The sequence below is a fragment of the Calliphora vicina genome, chromosome 4 (assembly GCF_958450345.1).
Source record: "Calliphora vicina chromosome 4, idCalVici1.1, whole genome shotgun sequence".
Lineage (NCBI taxonomy): Eukaryota > Metazoa > Arthropoda > Insecta > Diptera > Calliphoridae > Calliphora > Calliphora vicina.
In genome coordinates this window covers 101856379-101875365 of record NC_088783.1, presented here as the reverse complement: position 1 = coordinate 101875365, position 18987 = coordinate 101856379, and the positions used below count along the sequence as shown (strand labels likewise).

Here is an 18987-nt window from a genome sequence, read left to right as displayed (position 1 = left end):
AGGATAACGCTAATTGGTGCCGCAACGACGCTGAAGTTTTGAGTTGCATTTACAAGGGGAAAAAATGAAATTTTTTCAATTTTTGTTAAAAATTTTACATTAAATAATTACTTTTGCAATTTAATTGAAAAGAATCGAAATGTACACGTAATTGTCGTTCTAATAAGATATAAAAGACAAAAATTGGTTGAAAAATTTTAAAGTTATTAAAAAATCGCCAGGCCATTAACGCCTCTCAGGCCACTAGAACATAAAATGTAGAAACAAAATTAACATATTTTGAGAAATATTAAAATAAAAGTACATTTTTACTTAAAATATATCCATATTTACTTGTATATGAGTTTTTGTCTTCGTAGGATACCGTTAACCTATTCGCAGGTATGACCAAAAAAATTAAATTTTTTTAAAGGCAGTTTCAAAACTCCAATTTCAAATTTTTAAAAATTTTGTTAAACAAATTTCAAAATTTTTTGATCATCACATTGGGATTTATTGAGAACATAATAGGGAATAAAAATATGAAAAAAGTATGAAAATATCTCCTATAGTTTTTCCGTACCTGCGATTTAAATTTTGAGATTTTCGAGAAAAACTATTTTTTTGGCCATATTTGGATTAATGAGCCAAATTTCTTTACTGTTATGATTTTTAAGCAAAAGCTATTCAGAATAATATATTCCAGGTAATTTTAAATATAGTCTGAATGTTTTACTAAAATCGGAATACGTTAACCCTTAAATCGTGAAGGTCAAAAGTAAAATTTTTCAATATTTGGAATTTCTTAATACCCCAATCTCTGTAGTATCTATCAATTATTGTAAGGGGGCTCTGAACTTTCTCCAACGCCATTTGCGGATTATAATCGTGTGCATAAATAAATGAGTCATCAGCGTACAGGATACCTCTGGAGCCATTGAAATTGTGTGGAAAGTCATATACTAAAACGTTATATAAAAAGGGGGCCAATATTGCCCCCCATATCCAGCGAAACTGCTATCGTGCATTTTTTATCCCTCAAGTTACAGGTAACTTCATTATGTAAAAATACCAAAGCGTATTAACTTAGCTTTAATTACTTTTTCAAAAATGTTTCCATATTGGACAGCATGGATATTGGGCGAGCGTTGTTAATCCTAAAATCATTTGGTTTCTTAATTAATGGGTAAATTTTTGCTATTTTCCGGATTTTTGGGAAGTATCCAATATTTAAACAATGATTAAAAATGGTAGTTAAAAATTTTATTGCAGAAAACGGTAGCTTTTTGATCAAAAAATTCGAAAAGTTGTCTACTCCTGTGGATCTTTTAGAATTTAGTGACTTTATTATATTACTAACATCGGATGAATGTGTGAGTAGATCAATATCATTATTTGAATTTAAGGCATCAGAGGTTTCAGTAAATAAACATATTGATTCAGGACAGCTATTAAAGAAGTTATTTACTGAATTTGGAACTTCTGCAATATCTTGTCTGTCTGGAGTTGTGTGTTTGTAAACATCTGAAAAGTAGTTCTTAAACTGATCTACTTTATCCACATCTTCAACATAAGTAATATCATTAATAATAAGTTTATTAAAACTTTTAGACTTTCTATTCCCTAACACCTTATTAACCTCCACGAAAGCTGTAGGGCCTGGTCTAATATTTAACATTCTCTTGTTAAACTCCTCTGCCTGGTGCATTTAAACTTGTTCCTTAATAATCGTTTTAAGGAGTTGGATTTGACCACTTAAGTTACGGTACTCAACTGAATTTCTATTTCCGTTTTAGTGAAAATTTTTTTCAATTCCCTTTGCCATGTGTGTTTGACTTTAAAAAGCTTTTTAATTTTTTCTGGTACTATAAAGGTTTTGTTTTCAACTCTATTTTCTCCAAATGACGTTCCAATTCCCGCTTAACACACTCATTAAAATTTGAAATATGCTCATCAATATCGTTAGAAGCTAAGTTCCTGTCAGACGGAAGATTCATTGTCAATAATTCATAGTGGATATCATTACGAAATTCCTCCCAATTCGTTTTTTCGAACGAGATAAAGAACTGAGGTGGAGATGTGATTAACTCAAAGTCCGAAAATTTGAAGTCGAGCCACAATGGAAAGTGATCAGAAAACGTCGGTAATGTCTTTATGTGATAATTTGTATTTACCAGATCTATCACGTTTGTACTGATTAGAAAATGGTGCAAGAAGGAACTTCCTCCAGGGAACGATGGAGAGTCATTACATAGCCTTGTTAAGTTAATACCAGAAAAGCTTAACCAATCTAACAAACTTTGACCGTTAAAATTGTCCATAGAGTCACCTCATTGCATGTTTTTAGAGTTAAAATCTCCCCCAATAAAAACACCGTCATAACATAATGAGAAATTCTGAATAGAATCAAGATTTAAACAGAAATCAGTTCGATTAAAATTGGTTGGAACATATATACTTCCTAACAAAAAGCTTTTCATTTGGCCTGTAAAACTCAGTTTTATTTCAATAAAAGTGCTCGGAAATTTGATATTAGTTATACTAATAGATGAATATTTTATACTCTTTTTAATAAGAATTGCTGTACCTTGAATTGAGTAATCTCTGATGATGTTATAATTTTGAAAATTTAAATTAGAGTTCTTTCTAAAGTGAGTTTCTTGAACAAAACATATGTCAACCTTGTGAAAATTTAGAATTTTTATTAATTCGATACGTCTACTTAATTCGACTAACGACCTTACATTAAATGTAACAAATATTAAATTATTTCGGCCCATATTGAGAGAGAACTTCATTTAATAAATCGCCATATTCCTTTCTTGCCTTATCTAAAGGCTGTGCCTTGTATGTGTTTAAGAAATTTAAAATTTTCTCCTCAAGCGACTGGGTTTTTGATACCCGGAAATATTCTCCTAATTTCCAAAATTCTTCTACAATTGTAGGTGCGGATTGTACCTTATTCACACGATTCTTAGGCTCGGGATAGAAATGGCTAGCAAATGAAATGTTTTCCTTTACCTGTTGACTGCTCATTATAGCAGTTTTAACATTATTCTTAATTTCCTCTCTATGTTTCCTTGCCTTATCTAACATTTACTTTTTATTCTTCAAATATGATTTGTAAAATGAACAGCCTCTATAATTCACAGCGTGACCACTTTCATTACAATTTACACATACTGGAAGAGATGTGCCCTTTTTAATACTACAGCAACCGGGTTCATGGTTGAGATTACATTTAACACACTTGTAAACCGAATTGCAGTTTCGGGCTGAATGGCCACACGCTTGACATCGATAACATTGAATCTCTCTTCTATTAGATTTGGCAGTCTCCCATGAAATCGATTGGTTTAGAATATAACGCACTTTATTAACGTCATTTAAATTTTTTCCTTGTACAAGGGTAACAACAAATAAACCTGTATCATATTAATTTTTTGCAGAATATTCAGTAACGAGTTTACTAACCATCTCAACAGTATCGGGTAGTTCCACATCAAGGGATGCTCTAATATCAGATGCTTCAGTTAGATGGTATAAACCTCTTAAAATTAACGATACTCTTTTCAATTCCGGTGGAGTAAATGAGTATGACTTTATTTCCTGACTTCTTAATAATTCCATCATTTCCAAATGGACTAATAAGTCCTCAAAATAGAGCTTGCTCCTATTTTTAGAGGAATTGATTATCTTGAAAACTATTTTAGGGGACCTTTGATTCAATTTTTCTACCAGTTTATTAACATTTACGTTATAAAGTATTATTGGTGGGCAAAATTTCCCTCTCACCACTCTACCAGAGTTTTTTTCTTAGATTCCCATTTTTTTCTGCTTCCTTGGCTGCTTGTCTGCTCGTTGAGGCACAGTTATTTACTTCTATATTAAGTTGTCCCAATAATCCAAAACGATTTTCAGAAATTTCAGTAGATCCAAGACTGGAAACGTCCACATTTGTGCTTTTAAACAGACTAAATGAAATATTATCCCCATTGGAATTTCTTGATCTCTTGTTTCTAACTTCTTGGAAGTCATCACCATCATGGCTTAGCGAGGCATTATCCATTCCATCAGTATCTGACTGTGTGGAAATTCCACTTAATAACATTAGATCACCTATAACCTTGGCCTTAGAACCTCCTGCCAAGAGCCTATCAGGCGGCAGCTTCCCAGTGTTCGGTATCAGGTTTACCGAACCAAGAGGATCAATATCCATGACGTTCAATATTAATCCCAATAATATGACTTGTAATTAAACAAAATTACGGAAATTTATTGCTCTATTAGAGACTTTTAATAAAATATTTAATTAATGTTCCTTTAAGCTCAAAAAATGTGATCTTGTTAGTTTCGTTGTTTAACGTCTGTATGAAAGATCATGTCTAAACAAGACACTTGTAAAAATATCAACGTCTTTTTTTGTTTAGTTTTATTTTGCATTTCAATGTGGACGGACAATCAAATAAATATATCCCAGTAAAAAATAATGGAAGTGCATCTTTACATATGACATTTTAATCACATCTAAAGTTGCAAATGAATCTTTTCTACCTCTGAAGATGTGATTTTAAATATGGGTATTTGACACTGAATTATAAATATTTCGTTGATGTAATTGTTTCCTACATTTTTTGAATTTTATAAAATTTATTAAAACCTGTAAAAATTGGTATACAAACAATTTTTACATTTTTTAATCATTAAAATTAATCAACCATTGTTTCATATATTTGTGTTTTGTAATGTACATATTTTATTCACTTTTTATAAATTTAAAAAAACAAAAGTTTATTTATATTTCCATCCATGATGCCAAAAAATATAGGTATCCACTGCCTACATTAAAATAACACCTTAAAATCGAAATTTAATCGCATCGAAAGCATCGAATTTATTACGTAAAAAGTTGTCAAAAATGAACAACATCCCTCCAATGACAAGCTAATGTAAAATTCATAGCTTTTTCACCAAAATTGGAAGTACATCAAGCATGCTATTTGTTGTGAAAATTCTGCATCTTCTTCCTCACTTTTTTTGCTGGGATATTATAGAAAGTGAAAAGTGATTTTAAACAAATATACATAATTCTTGAATTTATTTATTAATTACATCTATTATTTTCCGAAGAAGAATCAGACACTGACTTAAAAGAGGAAATAGGTAAGATTCATTTTTCCAAAAACTTGATGTATGTAAAATACTGTTATATGTTTATTTTTTAAGTTCCAGAAAAAGATTCCAGTTTTGAAATCCAAATTGATGGTAAGTTATTATTTTATTACTTATTTACTCATTCAACTTTTAACTACATTTTTATTTATTTCAGAATCAAAGATTTTTTCAATTTTATATTTCCTGCATTATTTGTTTCCACCACAGCAGAAAATAGTAAAATCAGAACAAAATTTACCGTAATAGATTCCCAAGATTCGTTTGCCATAGTTACTGATACCAAAGAAGAAATGGATATGAAATTAAAACTCCCAAAACTTCAAAAATGTAAAATCCCACCAAGGTGGTTAATTCTTGGTGAAATAGCAAATATTAAAGAAAATTTTTTTTTCGTTTTTAACTTCCTATAGTTTCCTATAGAATCCGATTTATTTTATAATTTTATGCAACAATTTGTTTATGAAATTAATTCAGAAATGAAATATTCAAAAGTCTTCACTGTAATTAATGAAATTTTAAATTTAAAAGAATAATGTAAAACTATTTAAAATTATTAAAAACTTAAAAATTATCTCTGGAATAATATGTTATTTTAAGTACAATTAAAATATATTTAAAAATTATATCTTTCTGTTCCTAAAATTTACAATTATAAAATATAATTACATATATTTTTATGTAATAGCTTTAAATAATTTTTTAAAAAATAAACTTTTTTGTAACAAATTTTTGTATTTTTTTTAATATTTTGGGTGGAAAAAAACGTGTTTCATGAAAAAAATTTTTTCAAATAAATGAAATTTTTTGTTAAAATTAGCGTAAAATCCGACAAAATAAATGTTTGGTTTAAAAAATAGTAGATTTTTGCTGTTTATTGGGAGAAAATGGGACTCTTTTTTTATTAAAAAAAACTTACTTTAAGAACGTATACAAATTTTATGTTTTTCTGTAAGGTAACTTTAAGGAAAACATTTTGATATAAAAAAGATTTCCTATTTTTTTATCAAAATTTCAACTTTGGACCACATGTTCTAAAATCCCAAAGCTGGTATCAGAATACTGAAAGTAGTTTTGGAAACCCTTGTGTATTCCCAATTTATCCCAAAAGTATTTTCCCAGCCCGAAGGAAATGTAGACTCTATGGGCAAAAATGTAATAAATTAAATTTTTGGGATTTTCGCTCCAATTTTTAGGAATTGCGGGATTCCCTTAGACCTTTTGACAAATGTTTTTACATTTTGTTATTTAGAATGAAAAATGTAAAAAACGTTGGAAATTTTACATTTGTCTTAATGTATGTTAATAAATAAAGATTTTATTACATATGTACTAGCTGACCCGGTGCGCTTCGCTACCCCAATTAGAAGAATGAAATAGTACTATTACGAGTCACTATGTGAATCTAATTGTAAATGTCTAATTTCATATTTCTGGGTCCATTATTATAGAAAATGCAAAAGAAAGTTACCACTAAAGTTACCTTTTGTTGATTCAAATTCACTCAGAATCATGTGTGCTTAATTTTAAATTTTTAGGTTTATTATAAAATATTCAAAAGTACCATTGTAATAAACAAATAGTACCATTGATTATCACTTTTGAATTCGCATTCACTAAACAATTACCCGTCAAGTTTGAATTTTAAATTTGTATAGCATTTCCTATATTATCAACTAATTTTGTTTCTATAACACTTAATATTTAATATATTATTACAAAACCTATCAGTTTTGAAATTCTTCGGTTTTTTGGAAACTTAGGTCGATTATTAAGAAAATTCAAAAAAGTACACATGAGAATAAAACAAAATTATCAAAAATTATGCCCTTGAATATTCACTCACTTGGGACCATATACGCCTAATTTCATATTTCTGTATTCATTATTACAGAAAATTAAAAAGTACCATTAGAATATATAAAAAGGACCAAAAAGCCCCCTATTGTGTTTTCCCACTCACTCGGGTCCATATAAGCTTAATTTCATGTCTTTAAGTTCATTGGTGAAGAAATTACTAAAAGTACCATTCGAATAAAAAAAAAGTACCAAAAAGTCTCCACCTAGAATTTTCACTGACTTAGGACCATGTATGCTTAATTTCATATTTCTAAGTATAGAAAATTTAAAAAAAGTACCATGAAGTATCCGCTTGAATTTTCACCCATTTATGACCATATACGCTTAATTTCATATTTCTAGGTCCATTATTATAGAAAATTCAAAAAGTACCATTAGAATATAGAAAAAGTACCAAAAAAACAGACACTTGTGGATTTCCACCCACTCGGGCCCATGTAAACTTTATTTCATGTTTCTAGGTTCATTGGTGAAGAAATTACAAAAAGTACCATTCGATTAAAGAAAAAGTACCAAAAAGTCTCCCCCTAAAATTCTCACTCACTTAGGACCATATATGCTTAATTTCATGTTTCTAAGTCCATTGTTATAGAAAATTCAAAAAGTACCATTAGAAGAATAAAAAAGTACCTATAGTTCAGTTCTTACATTTTGGTACCTAAATATTTTCCCCTATTCCTAACACTAACTTCACTCCGATACATAATAGCTAACTTTAATGTCGATAAGTGAAATAATTTAAAATATTAAAAAAGTACCATTAGGAGAAAAGTACCAATTTCCCTTTTCCTCCTTGTACACCCTTCAAGTTTGAAATTTAAAAATATTCCATTTTGCCAAAAATGTTTATGCTACAGACATGTCTCAAAAGATTAAAAACTGTGTTAATATGCCCCAGAAAAAATATGTGTTAAAAAAAGTACCAAACTGTGTACCCGGATTTGGCCCAATATACACTTTGGCACTCGAGTTCCAAATAACACCCTGTTAGTTAATTTTTGTATGAATCCAGGAACCAATGTTAAATAAATTATCAAAATTGGCTTAATAATAAAATGTATTTTTCCGATTTTATACCCTTTTTGGTACCTTTTTTATAAATTTCTGTATCGTGGTGGGACCTCATAATAAAATATTCATATGTCTATATCAAATTATAGAAAAACATATTTTATGAAAAAGTACCAAAAATAAACACAATTTTTATCCCTTAAGGGTTCGAATTTCGAAAAAGAACCAAACTTATATTTTTTATTTTTTGATAAGTAAAGAATATGACATAAAATTTGATTCTATGTTTATTGGTTTAAAAGATACATACATACATAAAATTTTCCTCTACATTCCCGGGTACCCGGCTATTCCCTAAATATATAATAATACTGTAAACTATGAATATTATAGCAAAATTTCATATAACAACTTAGTGTTATAATCATTATATATAGAGCCTCGTATTAATTAATTAATACAATTTGAGATTAGTTCACTACAATCTTAATCCGTAATTAAAAAATGCCAGCCTTTCATTTCATAAATCCATTCCCAATTTCTTATTATTTAGCTTCCTTTAAAAGCTTCATTTAAATTGAATTAATATTGAAGTTTGAATACATTCTGTTATTAATTAACTTCAAAATTAATTCAATTTAAATGAAGCTTTTAAAGGAAGCTAAATAATTACTTGTTGTTTTGTTATTGTTACTTTTACGTTTGTTGTTGTTTTTGTAGCAGAGTGAACAATTTTACAATATTTAATCTGGGGATTCTGCAATATCAAGTCCAAGAAATTATGCTACTTCTGCTGGATGGGTCCATAAATCTACTGGACGTAGTGAAGGGCTGGCTGGACAGTTGAAAATGTGGAGGGTATCTGAGGACCCTGACTACATGCTGGGCATAAGTTGAAGACGGCACGGTCTATGTGGGACCAGAAGGCATTAAGCATGTTGCTCCATCCTGATCTGCTATCGGTGGTGGGAGACCTCCAAGTACGACATTCATACGGTATCCTGCTACCGCGGAATTGATGGCGTCTTTATGAATGTCGTTCAAAGCTGTCATATACGAGCTTCGGTCCAATGGATCCTGCACATACCTCTGTATGCTCTCCTCGTATTTTCTAAGGTCCTGTCTGATATGCCTCTGGGGAGACTCCAACTGTGTGATGTTGAAGTTTGGATGACTCCTCCGGTGACATCCCATGCCTAAGTTGAGTTTTACCTCCTTCGTCCAGGTGGTGAAGAGTGTTGTCGATGTCTTCGTTGGTGATAGCTGCAAGTTACGTGCAGTGAAGAAATTGTGGATTTCATCAACGTTGTGACCTGTCGCCAAGATGGTGCAGTCGTAGGTGATAACCTCTAACACCCTGTGGGGGCACTGGGGGTTTTTAAATAGGAGCTAGGAAATAGGGGGAAGTTAAATAGGAGCGGCGACAGGACCCCGCCCTCAGGGACTCCTTGTGTAACTCTACGGAGTTTGGAGCATTTGTCTCTAACTCCACGAACGACTGCCTGCCACTCAGATAGTTCACGTGCCACTGAGATAGTCCGTTCACAAGGCCTCTGCTGATTTAAGCCCTTTGAGATCTGAGTGACTATGGCGGATAATTCTGTGGTGGTACTGTGTATCTTACGGAATCCATGCTGGTGACGAACTGCTGGTAGTTGACGGGTCAGCTAGGGGAGGAGAAGAGCTTCGAGTGTCTTCGCTACAGGTGACAGGAGGGAAATCGGCCTGTACGATTGTCCCTCACTCGCGATTTTCCCAGGTTTTAACAATTGGACCAGGCATGGTTTGGCTGACAGGTGAACTTGCCAGGCATGGTTTGGCTGGACTATATTAATATGGACTGGGAGGTTAAACCTCCTATATGCCACTAATATAAATTGATCTTAGAAAGATTCCAGAACTCTTCGAACCAATCCTGTTGTATTAGGACGGATTTCAGGGTGTTCACTGTTATTCGGCCAAAGTTGGATGCAATGGCAACCAGAATACTAATTGGGTTGGATAGGAAAAATCTCAGATCTTTAGTAGGAGTGATAACCGGTCACTGCTCAATTCGAGCCTTCATTGGTAAATCTGATATGGGCGCACAGGACTTTTGTCGAATGTGCGAGAATATTGATTAACTATAAACAGTAGAATACATTCTGTGTAACTATTCTCGATTACAGGGTATCAGAGAAAAATGGCTAGGGGAAAGTTCCCATGATGTACTGGGTGATATAGCTAGATATGAACTAGACAATCTATTGGGATTAGGCTGGAAAATTTAGGCAATAGGACTCTTAGAATACCAATCTATACATAGATTGGGTTTTCACTTTATTTATTTTATATCACCTTACTTCTTTCTTTTCAATTCATTTCTTTTCATATTTACATAGTTCACGTCTAGTTCTATTTGTTTATTTATTCTTTCAGTTACAGAATCCTAGCCAATGGGCCATAATCTATTTCTAAAGGGAATCACAATGAATCCTATGGGTCCCCGAATGGAAGTGTATCTCTTATAGTACACACCTCTTCAAATCTATCTATGTATGTATATTTTTATACCCTTCACCTTCGTGAGAAGGGTATATATATGTTTGTCATTCCGTTTGTAATTTCCACAATATAATTTTCCGACCCTATAAAGTATATATATTATGGATCCTTATAGATAGCGGAGTCGATTAAGCCCTGTCTGTCTGTCTGCCTGTATGTTGAAATCAATTTTCTGAAGACCCCAGATATCTTCGGGATCCAAGTCTTCAATAATTCTGTCAGACATGCTTTCGAGAAGTTTCCTATTTAAAATCAGCAAAATCGGTCCACAAAGATATGAGGAAAAAACCAGGACAACTTCGATTTATTTCCTATTTTTGACATATATCTGGATTACTAATATAGACAATATGTATATTTAATGATAGATACTTCAAAGACCTTTGCAACGTCGTATATAAGACCATAGTAAGTTGGACCTACAATGGGTAAAAATCGGAAAAAATATTTTTTAACCCGAATTTTTTTTCACCAAAAAAAATTTTAAAAACCAAAAAATTATTTTTAAATTTAAAAAAAAAAAATTTTAAAAAAAATTAAAATAACAATTCGAAAATTTTTTTTTCAAAAATTTAAAAAACAACTTTGGAAAAAAATAAATTTTGTTTACCAAAAAATATTTAAAATTTGTATTTTGAAGTATAATTTGGTTAAGGGTATATAAGATTCGGCACAGCCGAATATAGCTCTCTTACTTGTTATATTATTTAGTTTTCAATTAATAAAAATATTTGCAACACATACAGAGAAATCATGTTTTAGATTTTGATTTATTGAGACTTCAGATGTTCAGTTTAAAGCTAATTTAAAAAAAAATTCAGAACTACATCTATGATTCTAATCAAGTAATAGGAAATAGCATCCAATATTGTAAAAAATGTTACTTGAAATTAAAGAGTCAAGATTAGAATATATTGGCCCATAATCATAGTGGTACCCAGTTAAAGTCGGTTCAATTTAAAACATACTTTAATTTTGACTATGGTTGCAAATTAATAAAATGCAGGTTTTTATTTTAAAGTTGTTTTTAAAAAGAACTGACTTTAGTGTTTGACTCTGATTATGGGCCATTGTGTTTGTTCCCGGCACTAATACAGAGTAAACAAATTTTAGTTCATCTAGTTAGTAAGTCTTGGAAACTCTGTTATATCAACTTGGCACCACTTCTTATTATTGACATTTTTTTATTGTGAATATTTAAAAAAGCAACTTTGTAAATGTCATGTTAAAGCAAAAACGTGAATATAGTTAGAAAGAATTTTTTCTCATAGTCGTCGTTCGTTAGCCCTGGTGAATTTTGTGCATTAAATTTAAAGCATTTAATTAATAAAAAATAAATTAAAACTTTATTAAACTGATATATTAACTATAAATTTAAAGAAAATTTCATGTAACAGTTAAATATGATGTTTACTGTTCTAAACAAAGTTCGTGAGAATTTCATATGAACGAAGAATATGAAATGGCAAAATTAAGCAATGTATAAAAAACTGAAAGGAAAAAATTTTCAAAGTGTGGTGTTTTAGTGGTAATAGAAATTCCATAAATTAAATAAAGAAAAAAAGTTATCAACTGGAAAACGTAAATAAAAATAGCATATGTAATCTTCCTAGAAAGAGTGAATAAATTAAAAAGTATATGTCATTGGTTATTAAAAAATTGTATATGTGATTGGTTTTTAAAATTGTTGCTATAATAAATAATGCAATTTAAAAATATTGTAAATATTTTTAAATTTTTGTATAAAAGAAAAATAAGCCCCTCTCAGGAATAAAATAAGTGCAAAATGATGAATGACGTGTTTTGGCTGCTAGAGTGTGACAAATAGAGTGCATGTGTTGTGACCCTTACTTGAAAAAATATATATTAGCAAAAAAAATATATACATATATACAATGTAAATTTAAAATAAATATTTGATTAGTATCTATCGATAAAAATAGACAAATGCTTTCCAAACATAAAAATATCAACATTTGTTAATTGAATAAAATAAATATTGCAGAAATATATTTATGATTAATTTTTTCATATACAGTGTTGCCAAGTAAAGAATAATGCATTGATTTTGATTGTAATACGATACCTTTTCAATATATGAATGTAAAATAGTAGTAGACACCCTTTTATAAAAAAAATCAACAGGCAAAATAACGATAAAGAGTACACGGTCATATCTTCCGTTAAAAAAAGATAGTTTTGGCAAATAGTAGAGTTATTGCTACAAAAATCTATAATTAAAAATCAAATATAGTAATCACTAGTATTTCTGCGGACATAACATTATTTTTATAAGCAATTATTTTCATATTTTTTATATCCTTTATGTAAATTGTACTATTTGTGCACGCAATTGTTTCTGTTGTACCTATATATAATAAATATAAATAATTTTGAGTTACATATTTATAATATTAGTACTTATTACATGTTTGTCAAAGTTATGAGTACTAGGTATGATATTAAGAAGTTTGATAACCAAATTATTTAATTATCAAAAATAAGAAACAATACATTTTAATTTCGTATATTCATTACAAGGAGTTTGAATAGTTTATTTAAATTTAAAAGGTACAATATAACGTAACGAAGCCAAGGAAGAGATAAATACAATTTACTCCCTTAAAATACAACACTGTCAAGTCAGGCAGCTTTTAAAAATGTTTTTTCTCACGCAATTATTTGCACATATATACTGAATACATTATTTGTCTCACTCTTACAGCCTGCAATTACATATGCGGTCGTTTTTTTATTATGCACAATTGAAATGGCGAACATTTTTTGACAAGTCGTCAAAAAAACATCGTCCTGTGTTTTCTTTGCAATACAGTGTTGAACAAATTTTCTTTTGCAAAAAACATAAATTATATATAAATATTGCAAAGTAATATTGTAATAATGAATTTTTCAGATATTAGTATGTCTTAAATATAAAAATAAAACATAAAAGAAGTACATATAGAAAAAGAAAACTGCAAATGTTGCATGAAAAAATCGACGTCTGAAAAAATTAAATTGTTGAGCACAACGAAGTTATAAAAGAAGTTATTAAAAAAAGGATAAATGTTTTAATTTAATAATTCTACTTTTTAACGGAAAGACACAAAATAAGAGTTGAAATATACTCCAATTTTTTCCATAGGTGTAGTTTGAAGAAAAAAATAAAATCGCAACAACGAGGTCGTTTAATGCAGACTGACTATTCATAGGAAATACATGAAGAAAAAAGATTTTGCTGCATTATATGAAAGTTCGATAATTTTGCCGGTTATATACTGAAATAAGCAAGCTGTTAAAAAAAGAAGTTAAAATAGAGTGGTGTCATTTTGTTGGTTTCTAGATTGATTGCTTCATTAATTGGTCTTAACGCTTTTGAACAGTTCAATTTAATGGCATTTGTTGAAAAATCACACCTACTGTCTGCGTCACCGCCGCTGCTGCTGACACCATCGTTGTTGCTGCTGTCGCTGTGTTCTTTTTTTGTTCACAAAGATGAACAATGAAAGTGTTAGATCGCCCAAAATTACAACAACAGTTTCAACTACGTCTGCAAATAATAATTACTCCACCGCCAATACTAGCAACAGTACAACCGCAGCAACGTCATTTTCATCAATATCATCATTGTCATCTTTGTCATCATTAGCACCACTATCGTACTCAACATCTGCACAATTTGACGTAACTGTCAACGCCATAGCTGCAGTAGTCAATGCAAGTAACCACTTGCCTGTTACTACGCCCCCAAACGCTGCAGCTGTTGTCGCAGTTGCTGTTTCTTCTTTAGCTGCAGCTATAATTCCTGATACACCTATTGTGTCGATTGCTGGTTCGACTTTAAGTGAAATCACAACAACAACCACATCTACCAAAACAACACCTACTCCTGTACCCACAAGCAAGGAGTCAGACAGAACTACCAACAACAACAAAAACAACTCTTTGAACAGTAACAGTAATAAAAACTCCAATACTAAGGATTTACAAAATAGAACACCACCGGCACATCCATCATCGTCATCATATTCAACGTCAAGAGCATCCGCCAAGGGTTTAAATCCAATGTCGATTGCCAATTCATCTGTTACGGGCGCATTAACAAACGCCTCAACTACGGCAGCCAATGCTGCTGCAGCTGAAATTGAAAACAACACGACCAGCACGAAACAGACAAAAGACAATTCAACCGGCAGTACTGCAAAGGGGACTTCTTCCACAAATTGCCGACCATCAGTTACCAAATCTGATTCATTGCCAACAGCAACAGAATCGAAATCAATAACATCAACAACTTCGTCAAACTCATCGTCTTCTCAGCCTGTAGTTGTTAATGCTACCGCTTCTGCAAGCAAAACTGATGATATCAATGTCACACCTAATGAAACTAAATCAAAGGTAGGTCGTCGTCTATTCTATGTTTGATCCAATTTTATAGTTGTACAATCATTCCATTGCACGCCCATATTTGGGTGAAATCGAACATAGACACTCATCAGATACACACAAACACACACTGTCGTACATAATCACATACAATAATAATTGTGGTGTATAAATATTTTATTATTAAGAGTATATTTTTTATAAGCAACTTGACGTCTGTCTTGTCCTGCCCCTTTTAATATTGATGTTTTATGCTTAACTGCTTGCAAAGGTCATAAACAAAAACAACAGTCGGTAATGTTACAACTATATTATTGTTGTTAGTGTTGTTAATTTAATTTGTTTAACTGTAAAACTAACATTTGGCAGCTGTTTGAAATAAATATGAAGATTGTGTTAGTCATTTTGTTAAAGCTTTCTTCTTTAAAGAAAATAACAAGTGAAAGGATTTCTGATTCATTGTTGCACTAACTAAAATTAATAGATAGCAACACAAATAATTATTAGATCGTATCATTGCAGATTATTTTAACCCTCTAACGATCTTGGTCACTTTAAGGAGTTTTTAGTGTCTGAGATTTTTTAAAAAAAATTTCATCATTAACAGTGTTTTATATTCTAATACTAATGGTTATTATTATTATTTATTTATTTTTTTAGTAGTATTTTAGGCATAAATCAAGATTGTCGAAACATCACAAAAACGTTAACATTCTCTCTCTTAATTTAGGAGCTATGGAAATTTATAGTCAATATATTTAATAGTAAATTTCGAATTATAATTAGAAACCGGCAATACACAAAATATGAATATTAACAAAAAAAAAAAAAATGATTTGTTCCGTATTTTACAAATTATTTTTAAAGTATCTGATATACATTTTTTTTTAAAAAATACACAATTATATTTAAATACTACATAAATATTTCGTTAATTTCTTACATCACTTAGTAATGTGTTAAATATCTGTAATCCCGTGTAGACATTGTTTGCAGCCTTTCCTATCTTCATTTTATATATAAACCTTAATGTATTTAGATGATGACTTTGTCTGATGTTTATCCATTTTGGGTATCTATCATAAATTGCATTGGTGTAATCCTATTGCATTTAATTATTGTTCTCATAGCTTTATTTTGATGTTTCAGCAGTCTCTATTTGTGAATTTGTGCAGCAAATTGTTGAACTAAACTCTAAATGTTCCTTGATTATTGTGTTATACATATTTATAGCAGTTATCTTTTGTTGTTTTTGTTGATATTTGTCCATCTGTCTATAACATAATTCACTGATGTTTCACATGATAAACTTCATCGAAAGCCGAATTGATATTTTGATAATATATTATTGGAGTCAAATATGTAATAACGTAAGCTGTTATATATTTATCTTCGCACATATAGCTGCGGTCAAAATAATAGCACCACGACATTCATATTGTTTTATAATAATATTACGTAAAAACTGTTAAATTAATTTTTGTTATTTTTGTATAAATTTATACTTAATTCAATGAACTTTCAAACATAGAATAAACGCATAGAACGGAAGGAGATAGTAAAATATTACTCTCTTTCACACATACGGGTGATACAAAAACAAAATACAAATTAGGTTTCTGACAACAGATTTTGGCTCTCAGTTACCTATCTAGTTGTTGTCTATGCTTTCAAACCTTAAAAATAATTTGGAAAATTAGATGCAAATTTTAAAGAAAAACTTCATAATATATAAATACCTAAGAAATTCATCAGTCAAAAAAAATAGCACCAAGATAGAAATCGATTAAAATAAACAAAAATTAACCAGGACAAAATTTAATTTAGTAACAATTATTATGGTTTGTAACGTTCTTAACACGTTATTATTAAAAAACAAGTAAGAAAGTATTGTCGGTCAAGCCCGACCATATAATACCCTACACTAAGTAAAAGAGCAAAAAAAAATTTTCTTTTAAAATTTCAATAATTTTTATTTTTGAGTGATTTTCGGAAGTGGGGTTATATGGGGGCTATGACCAATTATGGACCGATCACCATGAAATTAGGTCGTGTGATGTATGTCTATATTAAAGTTAACTATGTTGAATTTTGTGTGTTTACCAACATTTTTAAGCGATTTATGCACGTTAAAGTGATTTTCGGAAGCGGGTCTATATGGGAGCTATGACTAATTATGGACCGATCGTAACAAAATTTGGTGACATGAATTTTGTATATATGAAACTTATTTGGAGCGAAATTTGTGTAGATACATAGATAAATTAAACATTTATGACCGATAAAGTCCAATTTCGAGGGGACATTTGTATGGGGGCTAGGTGAAATAATGGACCGATTTCAGCCAGTTTCAATAGGCTTGGTCCTTGGGCCGAAAAAGTAATATGTACTAAATTTGATCGAAATATCTTCAAAATTGCGACCTGTACTCTGCGCACAAGGTTTACATGGACAGCCAGCCAGCCAGCCAGCCAGCCAGCCAGCCAACCAGACGGACGGACGGACGGACGGACGGACGGACATCGTTTAATCGACTCAGAAAGTGATTCTAAGTCGATCGGTATACTTTAAGGTGGGTGTTAGACTAATATTTTTGGGCGTTACAAACATCTGCACAAACACATAATACCCTCCCCACTATGGTGGTGTAGGGTATAAAGAGACCGACCACCCATAAAGATTCTAAAATTTGAAAATCTTTATATCACTCACCCAATATTATTACACTATTTAGCCACAGAGAAATTGTATCCCCAAATGGTAATTTAGCGAGTAATTTAACACTTAACTAAAACATAGGGATGACGATTCCGAAAATTTTCGAATTTTTCAGGATTAATAAATCACGCGATTGTTTATTTATTTTTTCGCCATAATAAACATAACTACTCATTAATATGTTTCCCGTTTTAATTTTTTATACAATCCACACAAATTCGAATTTATTTAATATCCCGCGGTTTTAAAGTTCGAAAATCGAAGAAAACAATTAAAACAAAGTATAAGGACTACATGAAGGCAGAAACAAGGCTAGTTAAATAAATAAATCCAGTAATTTGAATGCAGTATTTAAATAAGCGTTTAAGTGAATTTTGTCTGTCACTGTCAAATGATGTAGAAAGTTTTACAACAGACAATGCTTCTACAATGCAAAAAATAGGCAAAATTTTAATCTTCAGATGCAGAAGTTGAATATTTCACTTTTTTTATTTTTATTTATTTATTCATTTATGTAATATCAAGCCTTATAGGCCAAAATAACAATATTACAAGTAAATAATACCTGAGATTCTTATAACTATTTTCAATTAATAAATACAATAAAAACAAAAAGAAATTATCACTTTAGATTAAGGCTCCCCAGCCACATTAAAAAAATATGTATTAATAAATATCATAATTATATTTATTGTCCATCAGTAGCTATTCGTGAGTATTTAAAAAGTCTAAAATTTTTAAACGAAAGGCGTTGTTAGAACAAGAAAAAATACGTAACGTAATAGGCAAAAAGTTCCAGAGTCATGCTATCCGCACAATAAAAGATTTTTCAAAAAAAGATGTTGAAATTCTTGGTAAATATATTTGGGGATTTCTAGTAGATCGCGTAAAAAGAGAATCTTATAAGGAACCAAAAATTACCCAATTGAGAGATTTCTTATAGAAAATGTCAAACAAAATTTAAAATTATTTAGAACTAGCTAAAACCCGGTTTGCTTCGCTACCCGTAACGTAATGAAATAAAAAGTTTAGAGTTAAAAAAATATATGTAAAATGAGACAGCTATTCGGACAAAGTTTGAATAATCTCGTAATTATAGTTCTCAATATACAGTGGTTGACAAAACAATGGAAACTTTTCCAAATATTCCATATGTAGCCCAAAATTTTAAATATTTTTTTAAAATAAAAATTTTTTATTTTACTTGTATAGTTTTGTTTATATAAATTAACTGAAAAACAAAAAACATAATTAATTATATTCTGAAAAAGGGAACAAAATTAAAGAAAGAAGTGTAAAACGAAAATAATATTTAAA

General features: G+C 30.4%; 1 protein-coding gene across 2 annotated transcripts in view; it reads left to right on the top strand.

Annotated features, from left to right (window-relative positions):
• The first annotated feature begins 11809 nt into the window (after positions 1 to 11809).
• Positions 11810 to 18987, top strand: part of tyf (twenty-four) — a 44872-nt gene continuing 37694 nt past the window's right edge. Inside the window, exons 1-2 of one of the 2 annotated variants that reach the window (XM_065508989.1) lie at positions 11810 to 12200; positions 13712 to 14964. In XM_065508989.1, coding sequence (XP_065365061.1) covers positions 14062 to 14964 — 903 coding nt within the window. In that variant the 5' untranslated portion in view covers positions 11810 to 12200; positions 13712 to 14061. Of the gene's footprint in view, positions 12201 to 13454; positions 14965 to 18987 lie in introns of both variants that reach the window. The other variant, XM_065508988.1, reaches the window with a different exon arrangement.